The sequence below is a fragment of the Lissotriton vulgaris genome, chromosome 9 (assembly GCF_964263255.1).
Source record: "Lissotriton vulgaris chromosome 9, aLisVul1.2, whole genome shotgun sequence".
NCBI lineage: Eukaryota > Metazoa > Chordata > Amphibia > Caudata > Salamandridae > Lissotriton > Lissotriton vulgaris.
The window spans coordinates 619,296,311-619,311,982 of record NC_141697.1 but is presented as its reverse complement, the minus strand read 5'-3'; the positions used below and the strand labels follow the sequence as shown (position 1 = coordinate 619,311,982).

Here is a 15,672-nt window from a genome sequence, read left to right as displayed (position 1 = left end):
TACAGAAAGAAGGGTCCCAGAACAAATGGAAAGTACAGTAGAAATGACTTATGGCAAAAATAAACAGAAATATTCAACTTAGGAGTTCATTGTTATTTAATCACAAGGTACTCACACTCATATTAAAGTACATTGCATTAGTTCATAAGTTCACAAATAGTAGTGCCCAACGAATAGAGGAAGGGGGGAAGTGAAAGTGGTAGGAAGTAGTGCAAGGTGAGGAACGTGAAGCAGGTCAAGCATACTTATTCTCCAACAATATGAAACTTCAGAAATGGCTTTAAGTGAGAGCCAAGCATAGGTACATCAAATGATCATGTAGTTCCAAACAACCAAACTTATAGAGTCAGCAGTACAATTCGTGCTAGGGATAGAAGTTGGTAAGAGAGACGGTTGTCTATGTTTCGACCCGGATAGGCGTAGGGTAGGTTGGCCCTTACAGGTGGGTCTTCATCAGGACGGGGAAGGGTGGTGGGCAAGCTTCCATGCAGGTGTGGTCGCGCACGGAGATCAGGGCAGTGCATGCAGCCAGATAATTATAGGGAAATCATATCTCGAGTGAAAAACACAAAGTGGAATTGTCCATGGGCAATGTTGTCGGCTAGTGAATAGAACTGCCAAGGAGCGGTCGGTAATACCGCGGTCTGAAGCAGGGAATCAATCCGCCAACGTCCGTTGCCCACCACCCTATCACAATCTCCTCACCAGGAGTGGCAAAAATGTAGAAAAGGAAACCTTTCAGCTCCAACTGCTAGACTTCAGAATAATGCACAGCATTTGAATTTAAGATATTTCATGGTAATACATTTACAAATATATGCACAGAGATATAAATATATATATAGCCATAAAAAAATTGAAGAGAAAGGAAAGTAAGTGTGATATACATATAATGGATATGCAACAGAAAATAAAACATGAAATTCACAAGGAAATGTGCACACACAGTTTCACCTTTCAACACCAACGTAATTGCAAATAATGCTAAACAGGTTTATAGCATAGCACTTTCAAAAATATACAACCTCAGGAATTTAATTTACATGAATTACATATGATAGGACACCAAGTTTTAAACCACAAAAGCATGCATAAAACAACAATCAATACACAGAGTGCTATCATACAATGACACACATGGGTTGTATGGCGTAAAATATCATAGGGTGAGAATAAAAAAAAAACAATATATTCCCACAGAAAACATACGATTCTGCATTTACCATTTCTGTTTATTAACGCTTTGGCTACTTAGTCACGTGACAAATGCACAGCCATGAACATGCTCATTCACTTTCTCTTTGATGCCTCATAATCACCTTTAACAACTGGTACGTGTTAAGTATTGAGTTAGTACATCATGGTGGGAGATTAGGTGAAGGTAGTAACTTGTAATTTGTGTAGGTGTGTTATGGGTTACAGTTAAGTGATTATGATGTTGCTGAAGGGTGAGACATAAATAAAATAAATAAAGCGTGGTTATTTGTTTTAGTGGATGGGTGTATGATGGTAGGGTGTGTTCTGTTAAACTCTGTGCCGTGGGACTGATGTTGATTGGTCTGATAAGAGTGTGGGATCTAGGACGGCATGGGAGGGCAATAATGATAACCAGGGCATGGGGTCTATGATGGTAATTGTGGTGAGGGGGTCTATGATGGTGAGGGCACACAGTTACTGTTTGACGGTGTCAGTGTAAGGTGTGTGTGTATTAAGGGGGTAGTCAGATGGTGTGAATGTGTTAGAAGATGCCACAATCAGGGCAGTTATAAAGAGAAACACATGCTAATTAACAAATACATACTTTTGCTATGATCACTTCTTTCCGCAGGATCTTCATAGCATAGTAACGCCCAGAGGCCTTTTCTCGGACCAAGATTACTTTCCCAAATGTGCCTTTTCCTAGCAGTTTCAGGTAGTCAAAATCATTCATGGTCTGAAAAACAACAAACAGGCAAGAAATGAGGGAGCAGAAATTTCACTCAAATCCTTGGTATTGCATCCATCTAAAAAATGAGGCTAACAGCATGGACCCCTTTGCCAAAATACTGATATAGGACAGAAGGCAGACCAAACTGTCCAATCTCATCCCCTTCAATCCCCTACTGAATGTATTGAAAACGTGAGTTCATCACTGGGAAAATGCGTATGAAATGGCAGACTGCAGTGAAAAAAGCAGAAATATGCCAAGAAGATCATTTGTGGTGCTTAAAGCTTCCCTTAAGGCTTAAGGAGTGCTGTAATGAGTGTGTAGGGTGGGGGCTGAGTGCAGATGGTATGTTTCTTTTAGTATGTGAAGTCTCTTCAAAGTATATGTTGGGCATAGACTGTGTTGCAGAGTTAATTCTTCTGTGGAGTAGGGGCTGGAAGAAGAAGTGGAGGAGAAGATAGGTCTCAGTGTGAATGCCCTATCCCCTACCCGTTTACGGGGGTTGACATCTATAACACTGTCATGTGGCAGTGTGCTCTGAAGACCATGAGCTGATTTGCAGATAATTTGTAGAGGTACACTGGCTGTACATGCACATGTAACTCCCTTGTTCCCACCTTCACTTATAATGTTTTGTTAGCCCCTGCACAACAGTGTTTATTTGTTTGCAATATCCTTCTTGCAATCACATTGTTGGTCACTGCTAAAACTTATGGTGAATGTGCCACAAAGAACTGTGCAAACTTTCTAATGAATTGGGCTTGTTGCATATAGTACATCACTTCCCTCCTGACATCTAATGTTTCTAGTGCCTTTATGTTGAATTGTTTAGCTTCTTGAAGAAAGCCAGTTGTGGTATATTTGATTAATGTGAAAGGGTAATGTTACAAAGCTTTGGACCTGTTCTCATAACTTTTGTGTTCTCATAATAGGTTTGTCTTTGAAGATAGATGGTAATGGTGCTTGTATGGTGAATGCTTGTAACTCCTATGACCCTGAGTGATGTGATCGCTACAAGCAAAGCTGTCTTTGAGGTACTTCAGTCTATTGTTATGCGTGGTTTCTTCTGTCTCTCTATGTCAGAAAGCCCCACCATCTGCCATTGCCCAGTGAGAAAGACCTTGTCTGTGTATTAAGAATCTTGTGTTTAAAAAGGAGCAGACAAAACAATCTTCTAACTTATCATACTCTGGCAGGCAGAACGTACATACTGGGTGCCGTTAAGGGTGAACTTCATATGACAGTTGTGTCAACTTGAAAAGCGTGCTTAGACTATAAAATGGAATTGAGGAACCTCCGTGACCCCACCACCATCAACTGTCATTCGCAAACTAAGTCGAAGCTCCCCCAGGAAAATACCCAAAAACTTCGATCCAGGGGGGCGTGGCTAGCAGCCAACGATGGCGGCCGCAGCTTAGGGAGGCTCCCGTGGAAAGGCGGCTTCCCACATTAATCTGCGATATCTATCCGTAAACTCTCGGTGTCCGAAGGGGCGGACCGTGCCCGGAGTCCTTGCAGCGCCCAGTGGAGCATTTTGGAGGCGGCCAGCAAACAGCCAGACACCAGCCCGCAAGACGAGGGAGAGGAGGGGCCTATTGTACTCCTGAAAGCAGTGGTGTGGCTAGCGGATCGGACCCAACCGGAAGTGGTGCCTTGGCGGGCATGACTGGCCGGAAGTGCCGGCCCCTCGGGTGAACTGCCTGTCCGCTGTCAGAACACCCTCCTGAGACCCGGAAGACAGGGCGACGACCTGCGGTGCCCGGCGGAGGTCAGCGCGACAAAGGGATCGACCTGGCAGGGGACGGACAAGACGACTCGGATCCAGGAGGGTGGATCCGCCATCTTGAGTGCCGGACCCGTCTTAAACATCGGGACCCTGAACCTACAGTGGCTGGCCCTGCGGAGCAGTTCCATCTACCACGCTGCAGTCGGAGAGGCGCAGCGGGGAATGCACGGCAGTCAGTGGCAGTTGCAGCGGGTTAACGGAAGCATCAGGCCGAGCGATGGCCGACTCAAGTGCCGGTGGGGAGTTGCGGACTACCCCCCCCCCCCCCCACCCCCTGCCCCTCTTCAGAAGGGTCACAAACGGCGGCAGACAAGGAGTAGGCAAAGCGCAGCGGCAGGGAGGGGAGACGCCGGGTCAGAGGGCCACAGACACTCAGAACAGCGCAAACAGGAGCGCGAACCCTAAAGGGCCTCAACACTGTGCACTACCTCTGTGGAGGCTCGACCTGCCGCCTAAGCGGAGATACTATTCAGCACCGCGAACAGAGAGTGCGGAGCACATTGCACTCGAGCGGGAGACGGGAGATCACCCCAATTGCCTCTAGCTAGTGTAATCTACGGCACGTACCCCTATCGCCACCTGAATAAAGCTCAGACAATAAAAAGCCACTGGGGGACACTGGCTCCAGCTGCTGCGGGGAACTCGTCGCAATCACCACGCGGAAGGCTGCGAGTGGACGCGTGATTAGCCCTCTATTGGCCTTGACATATAGCAACTGCGGGGGACAGGAACGCTAGTAAGTGGAGAACCATGTCGAACAGAGGCCCCAAACACAGTACAACACAGGCCAAATTGGACAAATTTGCGTATGAAAGGCAGACTCCTCCCCAAGAACAACGCAAGCCCACCGGGAAGACGACGGAAGCTGAGGGGACAAAGAAGGCCACACTAGAGGACGTATTGGCAGCGCTGGCCCAGGTGCAGGCAACGGTCGGCGCCACGGCCACGGAAGTAACTTTGATACGGGCGGACCTCCAGAAGATCAACGAGAGGGTCAAGCAAGTGGAGGTGGTGACCAAATCCTTAGTTGAGGATGTGTCAGAACTGCAAACGGCAGTGGAAAGACTGCAAACGGATAACAAATTACTCAGGGAAAAACTGGATGACCAAGAAGGGCGCTCATGACGCAACAACGTCCGAATCTTAGGCGTGCCGGAATCAGAGGACACGGGAGCTATGGACCTCTATGTGGAGGAATTGATCAAAACCAGGCTCCAACCGAAGGGACTCTCGAATTTCTTCTCGGTAGAACGGGCACATAGGGTGCCGGGGGGTAAACCTAAGACAGGAGGTCCGCCAAGACCAATACTAGCAAGGTTATTCAACTTCAGAGACCGGGACGCCATCTTACAAGCAGCACAAGTAGCTCCTGCCATTCAGATTCAGAACTCAAAGATTGCCTTTTTCCCGGACTACACGGCGGAGGTATCAAGGAAAAGGAGAACGTTTCTGGGGGTGAAAAAGACACTGAGAGAAAAGGAACTGCCCTACTCGATGCTCTTTCCGGCCCAGCTGCGAGTAGTAGCAGACAAAAAAGTATGGTTTTTTGACTCCCCGGAAGCGGCCCGAGACTGGCTTGAGGGATGGCGCACTGCGGACCACCCACGAAGAACACATAGGTCCAACTACGGTCACAGAGACGATAGCAGGACAGGATCACAAACGTCAGGCCGAGGGGGGGCGGAAGGCTCCCCTCCCCGTGGATCTGCAGGGGCCGGCGGAGAAGAATGGCCCGACCTCTAGAAACTGAAATGACTGCGTTCATTGGACATTGAAACACTGTTTGATAGCTGCATACGGACACTGGCATGGCAAAGCCCTGGAAACACGCAGGGATGCCGCCTGCTCGGGGAGGCGCTCTCCCCCCTACACGCAAGTACTCTGGTTGTGGGATGGGTTAAGCATTCTGCTCAGTTGGGGGGGCGGGCAGTTGAAAGTCCGTTAGGCAGGGATGCAGGGAGGGGGGGAAAAGGGAGGGATTGTTTTGGCACAGTTGGGAATACACATGTGCGGTCAAAGAAGAAAGTTATGTTACCACAGGAGTTGTTACAAGATTGGTGGGGACGACAACTGTTTAATCCCTTGGGGAGAACCCTCAGCACTTCACTGAACGAGTTCGTAGCACACACCCATGACTCACCTTCTCACTATCACATCATGGACCCCATAATCCCAAATGGCTGAGGACCCGATCCCCGGGGCAATGGGAATAGACTCAGAGACGCTGGGCTCGTCCCTACGGTTGCTGACTTGGAACGTGAGGGGACTGGGGGATAAGGTGAAACGAGGCCTAGTACTGACTGCCCTTGAGAGACAGAAACCCACCATAGCACTATTGCAGGAAACTCACCTGACAGGGGGGGCAACCAAGGCCATGGATAGAAGAGGCTATAAGATGATAGTCCACTCGGGCTTCACGTCGGTCTGCAGGGGGACTGGTATACTGCTCCAGAGGGCCTCACGGTTTATCCCTCTACAAACCAAGACAGATGATCAAGGCTGCTTTGCTGCTTTACAGGGACAATGGGAAGGTAGGCTTCTTAACATAGTGTCCGTGTATATCCCACCGGCACTACACTCGGTGCAACTCCCGAAGCTGGGAGACTTTCTACTGACTCTTCCCGAGGGGGAGGTTATCCTTGGGGGGGGGGGGACTTCAACGCCATTTTAGATACACAACTTGATAGGTTTCCGGCACTGGCCCCTACGGGGGGGATCCCCCGCCTCCAACGCTTCCTGACAGCCATGGGTCTTACTGATATTTGGAGGTACCTCCACCCCAATGTGAAGCAATACACATTCCATTCCGCAGTGCACGGCAGTATGACGAGAATCGACCACTTCCTGACCCTGGGAGATGGGCTCCAACTTATAGACACAGTAGAAATTCACCCCCGGGGGATCTCAGACCACTCCCCACTCACCCTCACGCTCTCCACTCAAGAGAGGTCCCGCAAACGCATATATCCCATACACGCTACTTATCTAAAGATTCCATAAGTTCGCAAGGCTCTTAAAAGAGCAACAACACAATACTTCAATGAGAATATTAACTCGGTTCGCTCCTCCGAGGTACTTTGGGAGGCCTATAAGGCGGTCTTGAGGGGGCAAGCCATAAACTCAGTCACGAGATACAAAAAGGAACAAACTCAGGAGCTAGTTGACCTGGAATTAACGTTGAGAATTTTGACGACGACACACGAACAACACCCAACTCCGGCCACCTTACACGCACTTGACATTCAGCAGCAGTTGTACAACGATCATTTGCGCTTCCAAGTGAGAGGGCAAATAACCGAAACTCAGAACCGGATTTATGAGGTGGGTGACAAGGCAGGGAGAATGCTTGCTTGGCTTGACAAACGGGAAGGAAGTTCCAGGGGAATCCAACGATTAAGGGACAGTCAAGGGAGGGTACATTCGAACCCGAAGCACATAGTGGAACAGCTCGCAACCCACTTCGAAGGGGTTTACACCCCTGCAAATGTGGTTACCCCCGAGATGGCCAGAGATGCATTGGCACCAATAGAGGTTCAAACGTTATCTATGTACATGTCCAATGAGTTGGAGGCGGACGTTACCGCTGACGAAATCCAACTGGCTATTGAAGCCTTAAACCCGGGAAAGGCACTAGGGCCCAACGGCATACCTATAGAATGGTACCAAGCAACGCCTGAGACCTTCAGTACACATCTACTAGGGATGTTTAGGGAATGTCTAGAAAAAGGTTCACTTCCGGCAGACCAGAGAATGTCAACTATAGTGGCCATCTCCAAGCCAGGGAAACCGCCTGAGGAATGCTCCTCCCACCGTCCCATTTCACTGCTCAATGCAGAAGCTAAGATCCTTGCCAAACTCCTTGCAACCAGGCTCTTGCCCCATCTGCCGTCCCTTATACACCCGGATCAGTCCGGATTTATGCGCCACAGAAACACAGCATTGAACCTGCGTAGACTGCACGGAGTGTTTGCTAGGGCGGACTCGATCGCGACCCAAGCAGTGATATTGGCCCTTGATGCCACGATGGCATTTGACCTTGTGGAGTGGAACTACTTGTTTGAAACGCTGTCGCGTTTGGGATTTGGCCCCCGCTTCATCGCATGGATTAGATTGTTGTACACGGACCCGGTCGCCCAGGTTGTGGCGAATGGGCATATCTCGCAAACGTTCTCAATAGGGAGGGGCACAAGACAGGGATGCCCCCTCTCGCCGTTGTTGTTTGCGATCTCATTGGAACCCCTTGCCACTCTTATTAGAACCTCACCCTTGATGAAAGGCATACATTGGAAGGAGGGCTGGGAGGACCGGATATCGCTCTATGCAGACGATATGCTGGTGTATCTCACAGATCCAGAAAGTGGGGTGCCGGCCCTATTACATCTCTGCAATAATCATGGTAGGATATCCGGATATACGATAAATTGGAGCAAATCGGAACTGTATGTTCTGAAGGGACAGGTCCCGGCTCTCGATGCAGACTGCCCTCTGAAGATAGCTGGTTCGTCCTTTAAATACTTAGGCATCCAGATTACTAGTGACCCCACGGAATTTATGGACAAGAATCTGGGGCCCCAACTAGAAAGACTCAAACAGACGTTAAATTCTGGTCGGGACTACCTCTAACGCTTTTAGGAAGGGCCGCATTATATAAAATGATGGCACTGCCCTGATTTCTGTATGCTCTTGAAAACACACCTTACCCGGTGACCCCAAGATTCTTTCAAAAAGTTGCAGCATTGATCTCCAATCTCCTATGGGGGGAACCTCCCAGCGCGCATTGCACAACCCAAATTACATAGAGGATGGTACGACGGAGGTATTGCGCAGCCTAATCTAAAAATGTATTATTGGGCCGCACATCTCAAACCCATCAACCAGTGGCTCCTTACTCCACAGACTGAGCCAGCCTTTCAGGCGGATAGGGCACAGTTGGGCACCAACAGTTTACTGGCTCCGTTGTACGACCAACGCAAAATGCGCAAACTAGTGGGCCCCACCAGACGCTATGGCATACAGCGACAACGGCTCTGGGTTGGAAGGGGAGAATAACTAAGCTTACCCCACTGTGGGATTCTCGCGCCTTAGGTAACATGAGAAATAGCCAGGGATTCTCCCATTGGGACACTATAGGGATATCCACGGTGGGAGACCTTTGGGAGAGGGGAGGGGTGATATCTTTCAATAGATTGAGAGAATTGTACAACCTGAGTGAAAGGGAGCTCTACAGATACATTCAGATACAACATGCATTACTCGCTGATCTGCCCCCGAACACAGATCTACCGGAATCGTCCCCACTAGAAGACCGTCTACTCACTGACTTTATGATTGAACGCGCAACGTCCCTCACGTACCGTAAAATACTCAACAACTTTCCAGACCCAATGACATCGTTAAAGGAGAAATGGGAGGGGGACACCTGTGAACCGGACGAACATGAGTGGAATGAGGCGACAGCGTCGCCTAAGGAGGTGGGCATCTGCGCAAGGCTGCGACTTGTGCAGCTGAAAATATTACATAGGGTGTACTACACAAGAACTATGCTACACCGCATCCACAGGTCACAACACCCTTATTGTCTTAGTGGTTGTGGGGAGGAGGGCACATTTTTTCACACCATATGGGAGTGCCCCCAGATTCAGGAATATTGGAAACAAATACTACGTACAATCTCACAGACACTGGAGATATCATTGCTACCTGAGCCAAAGCGGTGCCTACTAAATATATGGGAACCTACTGATCTCTCTAGACATGGTCAACTCTGGGTTACGGTAGGATTGATGGTAGACAAACGGGATATTGCGCAACGTTGGGGAGTGGCAGAAATGCCAACCAAGACACAATGGTGCTTGAATATGGACAGGGTGATGGTAACAGAAAGGGCGGTCTATTCCAACCGGGCCTGCCCGGGGAAGTGGAACAAAATCTGGACCAAGTGGAATGTCTACAGAGGGGAGATCTGTGATCCCTTGCCGGAGGAAGAACAGGATGTGTCGGATGAGGAAGAGGAGGAGGGCTAGTGTTACTAACGAACTGTAATGAGGGAATAGACATGGGCCACAAGAGTGGCTAATAAGTTACGATTTTGCATAGAGGCGTGGGAGGGAGAGTACAAGGGAACACAGTTAGACAGAATATACTCACGCATACGAACACTCACCTTAGGCAGGTTAGTGGGAACGGGGGGGGGATACCGAAGGGGAACATTTAACGAAAGAGCCGTACTCGACCGATACCAATCAGTACATGACCGCATCGTGATTCCTGAAGTTTAGTTTGATTTGTTGTTTTTTGAAAAAATAGAAAACCAAAAACCAGTACAGTTTTGGACTATGATGCATGTACTGTACCTTTTCACTGCGGCAGTTTCAATTCTATTTAATGTGCCGGCTATTTCTGCAAAGACGTTGAATTGCTGCAATGTGTTTAGTAAATTGATATAGCGGCCAGCCCGTGAGGTTGTAGGTGTTCCGCTGTGTAACTTTGAAGGTACAATAAAGGTTTTTGGAAAGAAAAAAAAAACTTCGATCCAGCATCAAGATCTGAAGTTCCTCAAAGGTTTTAATGTTCGAGCGAGTTCTCTCGACAAACTTTTGCCGACTTCCCAGAGAGTGCTCTTAGTGCCCCATCAACCAAAATGGTGGAAACTTTTTTTAAATAGTGGTCACACAGTGGGGCATTGGCCTACTCCGCTCCCCCGAGGTAGACACTCATCAACAGTAGAAACAGTTTTGTACGCTAACTCTCCCAGACAAAACCACTACATGGAGGAATTATGCCCAGCATATGAATCTACAAAGGACCTCATGCAACAAAAGTTTGCATTTATTTTGAGTGTACGTGTGAATTATCTACCCACACTTGGGAAGCAGAGAAAACGTTACCTCTAGAAACATCAGGAATGAAGCTTGCTGGCAGTGTTGATTTATTGGTGGTGCACTCTCATGCTATCAAGAATCGAGTTTGAAACAGTAAAACCTGTTTTTATTTGAATACTTTCAGTGGATGCGTATCATCACAGTGATTAGCTCTCTGAAATCCCACAGATTTCAACTTTGAGCAAAATGTTTTGACCTTGCTGCTTGTGCACATAAACTTATGGAATGTAACATGCATCACTATTCTGTTAGTTTTGTGACCAAGGGAGATTTGGGGGTTACATGTGAAACAAGCTGAAAACTGATGACTATAGATAAGTTACTTTTTTGTGTACTGTATGTGTGTTTCACATGCAGTGAAGCAGTGGTTAAAGCAGTGTCCTTTTTATTCTAATGCAGTAGATAATGCAAAGTAGAAGATGAGCAATATTTTTTTTTAATTGCCTGACTAACATGGTCCACTCTCCTAGCGTTGAGGTCTACACAATAATGCTTAATTAGAAGCCTATGTCGCTGCTCTGCAAATTTAAGTTAAACTGAAGTTTCAACATTGTAGTGACCTTCTTACAAGTGGAAGGAAGGTATGGTGTAACTTTATGTGTACGATTGGCCAGCACAAAGCCAATATGAATGCATCTAAACAATCCTTCTAGCTATTCCCGATTTAGAAATGGAATAAGGAGTTGTGGTCTAGTGATTTTCTAGTGGACTTCAAATCCCGGTCTCTTAGAACTCGATTGAAATATCATATGAATCTGGGCAACAACAACAAACAAATCCTGTGCCTAAACTGTAAATATGTATAAAGCAAACTTCAAAGACTTAATGTACAGTGGTAGATAAATACCCATACCTACATAGAATTTAAGCTCCCCCTAACACAGAGTACAGGTAGCCATCTCTCTGCAATATTCCGGGAATTAGAAGGAAAACAAATGTTGGCAAATTAAGGGATTTGTACATGAAATATAACTGGGGACAGCTTTAGGTACAAATCTGTGGTTTATACAGGATACTTTTCAATCTTAATTTTTTCAGGTGACAAAGCCTACAATTCACTGACTTAACAATTAGATAACAGACACCGAAAGATTACTTTCAAAAGTTCTTGCAGAACACATTAGTTCGAAAGGTGGGCCCACAATTCATGACAACATTTAGTTCACACACTGGCTATCAATGCATCCTTGGTGAAATTACAGTTATACTTTTCTTTTACACAAAGGCTCTTACGCAATCCTAAAATGGATGCACTTTGTGTATTTTGTAAGAAGGATATAGTAACTGCGAAATCAGCTTACTCTATGTGAAAAGGAAGTCTGAATTTTATGATGTAAAATGCAATTTGTTAAAGGCCTGCTCAAGTGCAAGCATGAAGTAGATCTAAACTGCGTGTAATGCAACAGTTAGCAACATAAGCTTTGTCTGGTGGATTAACGTTTCACGTCAAGCCTTCTTAAGAACGCCCAAACATTCTTTGGAAGCTGCAAGTAGCCAAACTCTCAGGGGCCGTATCACCATGGTCACAATTTAAAAGATTCAAGACCTTGCCCCTCCATTGGCTAAGCAAATCTAACTGATGTAGTTACTTTCAAAATAGATTGACTAACTTATCAAAAAGAAAAGAGAACCCTGGCTGGTGAGACCAGATTGAAACCAATGAGCATCAAGTCTAGCACATATTACTTATTACACATGAAAGAGGGGGGAACAGGTGGCAATCTCTCCTGGCATTTTGTGTTGTCACTTATGTTATCCCCCAACATTTTGTAAATCTCTTGATTTCTGCTTAGGTGATCAGCGAAATCACACTCCACTCCAGGAGAGAACAGTAATGGCTGAGTGCACGGTATGAAACCAATTACTTACTTCTGAAGCGAGTTTTGCAACTTGGAGCTCTTCGAGATAACAAGCCAAGCATTTCAATGTCATCTAGTGGTTGGGAAAGGAAGAGTTTATTTACAATCCGTTTCCTGCTGAGCATCAACCAGGGCAAAGTCAGTATGACTCACTAGGTCGCCGAATGTAAGCCCACAATGTCCCCTATCATGGTAGTCATTTTAGAGCCTTTTTTATTTGCAAAACCATTGATGCCGGCAAGTAACTACTTTCTTTTGCAGCATAAATCTCTTCGAGAGCCACATGCTGTGGATTGACTATTTAGCAGTATATTTTGCCTTCTGGAATATAGCCCAAAGATGAAGAATAGCTAAGTAAATGTTCAAGCAGTGTTTGGCCTACAGTTGTTCCTCTTCTTGGTTCTACACCTATACAGTAGTGATTAGGGAAAGTGTGTTTTGATGACCATGTCACTTCAAAGCATGTGTTGCAATGATATATTAGCCACAATGCCAGAGTTGCCCCTTTCTTTCTAGAGCATTTGGTGCCGGTAGCATACCCTCTTGAAGCCATTCACCTGGTTTTCTCTGTAACTCAAAAGGTGGTTTTGGTCTGACTGGGCTGCTGCAAATTTGTAGACTATGTGGCTCACTACACTGAAGTTTGCCTCTGAAACCAGGATCTACAAGGCTGAATTTTTTGGCCTCTCCTTTTTGTGGCATCTCCTCTTGTAAAGGCACATCTCATCGCTTGCAATACTTCTATTACTGTAGCGGTTTTGTTTGCCATTTTCATGTATTCCACGAGGTGGTCAACTTCTTGGCCAAATAAATAACTGCCTTGGAAGGGCATATCCAGTTTGTTTGAATGCACTTTCGTTTTAAACCAGAGAGGCATAACTAGGCACACGTTCACGAAAGAGCTTCTTTTGTGAGTGGTTTGCTGGCCATGTCCAAAGATTCTAAAGTTAATTTTAAACACAACCTTGATATAATATTCCCATCTTCTACTATACATTTTGCCTGCATCTCAAATTCTTTAAGGAGGTTGCTTAATCAATTCCTCCAGATCATATTTTTGGTGTACATATCTATTAAAACAATGGAGTTGGCTATGTGCCCTTAAATACCAGCAGCTCTCTCCATTTTCCTGCGTACACCCTCCAGCCTCTTAATATCTTAAAAGCTGAAAATTAGACCCTTTTTCTTGCACAGTAAAACGGGCTCCACTTGTGCTTTCATGTTCTGTTGGTCCAAGGTGGATGGAACCGTTTTTGTATTTGATTGTCTGCTTTGCTTCAAGAAAGCATGGTAGCATGGGGAGGTATTAACATCTATGCAGAGGACCTAACATTTCCAACAAGAAACAAGGCTCACATTCTATGTACTTTTGGACAGCAACTCATCTGCTGCTCTTTTGACTACATTAGGAACAATGGGGCAAACTCTCACCCCATTACCGGACGCACAGCGATCATAGAAGCATTCCAATAATGCGACGTTTTAAACCAAGTTCGTTCCGTTAATTCAAAGTTTGTTCAAGTTGTTCACGATATCAAGGATTTATCAAAAGTCAAGTGCGAGGCATTTTGCTAGCATCACTAATGCATTTCGGGTCTTGTCTTGGCCCTTCGTCAGGGGTATTTCTACAATTAAAAAACAATGTTTCAATACAAAAAAGATGTATCTAAGTACATGTTTAAACGTATTGCTGAGTCAAGATATCGTAAATGAAGAGCAGTGGGAAGCACAGGGTTAATAAAAGTCACCTTGGGGCGGAGTTTGAACGAAGGTGTTTAAATAGTGAATGGCGGGTGAAACACAGTTAGTGAACCACCTGGGAGGGAACGAGAAGGATGTTTGTAAAGGTAAGGAACTTGATGGAAGAGATTCTGCTTGTAAATCAATTCTAATAACAGCATCTCAATTTACGCACGTATAGAATAGTTATAATCAGCGTGGAAATTAAATGGAGGCAGTACATTGAATTTGGTATGTTTAAGATTATTACACAGGGATGTATACATTCAACTATACATGAGATGAATAAGGGAGGGAGACCTAGACATCAATTAAGAATTTAGTGGCGGTTTATAGTCACTGTTAGCAGGATAACGTTGAAAAGGTTATGATATAATCGCTCAGCAATACGTTTAAACATGTACTTAGATACATCTTTTTTGTATTGAAACATTGTTTTTTAATTGTAGAAATAACCCTGACGAAGGGCCAAGACAAGGCCCGAAATGCATTGGGTTATCGTGAAGAATTCATGGAGATTACTGGCATACACTCCTAGCTACCGATTAAGGCCTCGGCATGTCTCTAGCTTTTGAGGTTTTAGTGATGCTAGCAAAATGCCTCGCACTTGACTTTTGATAAATCCTGGATATCGTGAACAACTTGAATAAACTTTGGATTAACGTTGGAACAAACTTGGTTTAAAACGTCGCATTATTGGAATGCTTCTAAGATCGCTGTGCGTCCGGTAATGGGGTGAGAGTTTGCCCCATTGTTCCTAATGTTTTCAAAAGCACGTGGTTTAGGGCAGACCACGATTCTGGGCCAAGCCCGCGAATAAATACAAAAGTGACAAACTAGTGATAAAACCAAAAAGGTGTGCACTCTGTCACTCTTTTGGCTCTTTGGACTACCCCATACTGAGAGGGTTGGCTTTTGAGGTAAGACGCTGTTTTCCTCACATCCAATTTATATTTATTTTGAGAGGACCACCGCTAGTTTTGCTGCCCTGGTGCTAATCGCTATTGGATCGTCACTCTAACTGCCTGTGGAGAGCTGCTGCGGGTTTGCCGCTGCAGCTGAGGACTAAGATTCCTTACAATCCCTTGGGCCTTTGACACCTGGGCTTAATTGGCTTGCACTGATATAGGCGCGATGCTCTTCCGCAGCGCCGGACGGGCCGGGTGAAGCTCGGGCCAAAGACAGGCCCATCCTACACCAGTCCGTGACAGGAAGAGATACGGAAGGGCCACGCAGTTGGCTCGGCTACGTAGATTTATCTGCCCCTGTGGACCATTGGATAATGCTTGGTTATTGAGGTTTGTGAAACTTTGCCCCTCTTGATTTGATCACCGTTCAACTGCAACCAACGTTAATCTCTCAGTTAGGTTTTTGGCTCAGACTTGGGGTTGACTGAGCGTAAGGGGAAAACCTCATTATTGAATTGCTTAGTTTTGTTTGGTACTGAATGTATGTTTTTTCTCTTTTTTAAATATATTG

At 45.9% G+C, this 15,672-nt stretch overlaps 1 protein-coding gene across 5 annotated transcripts in view; it reads right to left on the bottom strand.

Annotated features, from left to right (window-relative positions):
- The window catches only part of AKT2 (AKT serine/threonine kinase 2), a 644,724-nt gene that overhangs the window by 246,179 nt on the left and 382,873 nt on the right, over positions 1-15,672 (bottom strand). For all 5 annotated transcript variants that reach the window (XM_086938261.1, XM_086938260.1, XM_086938262.1 and 2 more), the window contains one exon: positions 1,802-1,933. In XM_086938261.1, the coding sequence (XP_086794387.1) occupies positions 1,802-1,933 (132 nt within the window). The remainder of the gene's footprint in view (positions 1-1,801; positions 1,934-15,672) is intronic.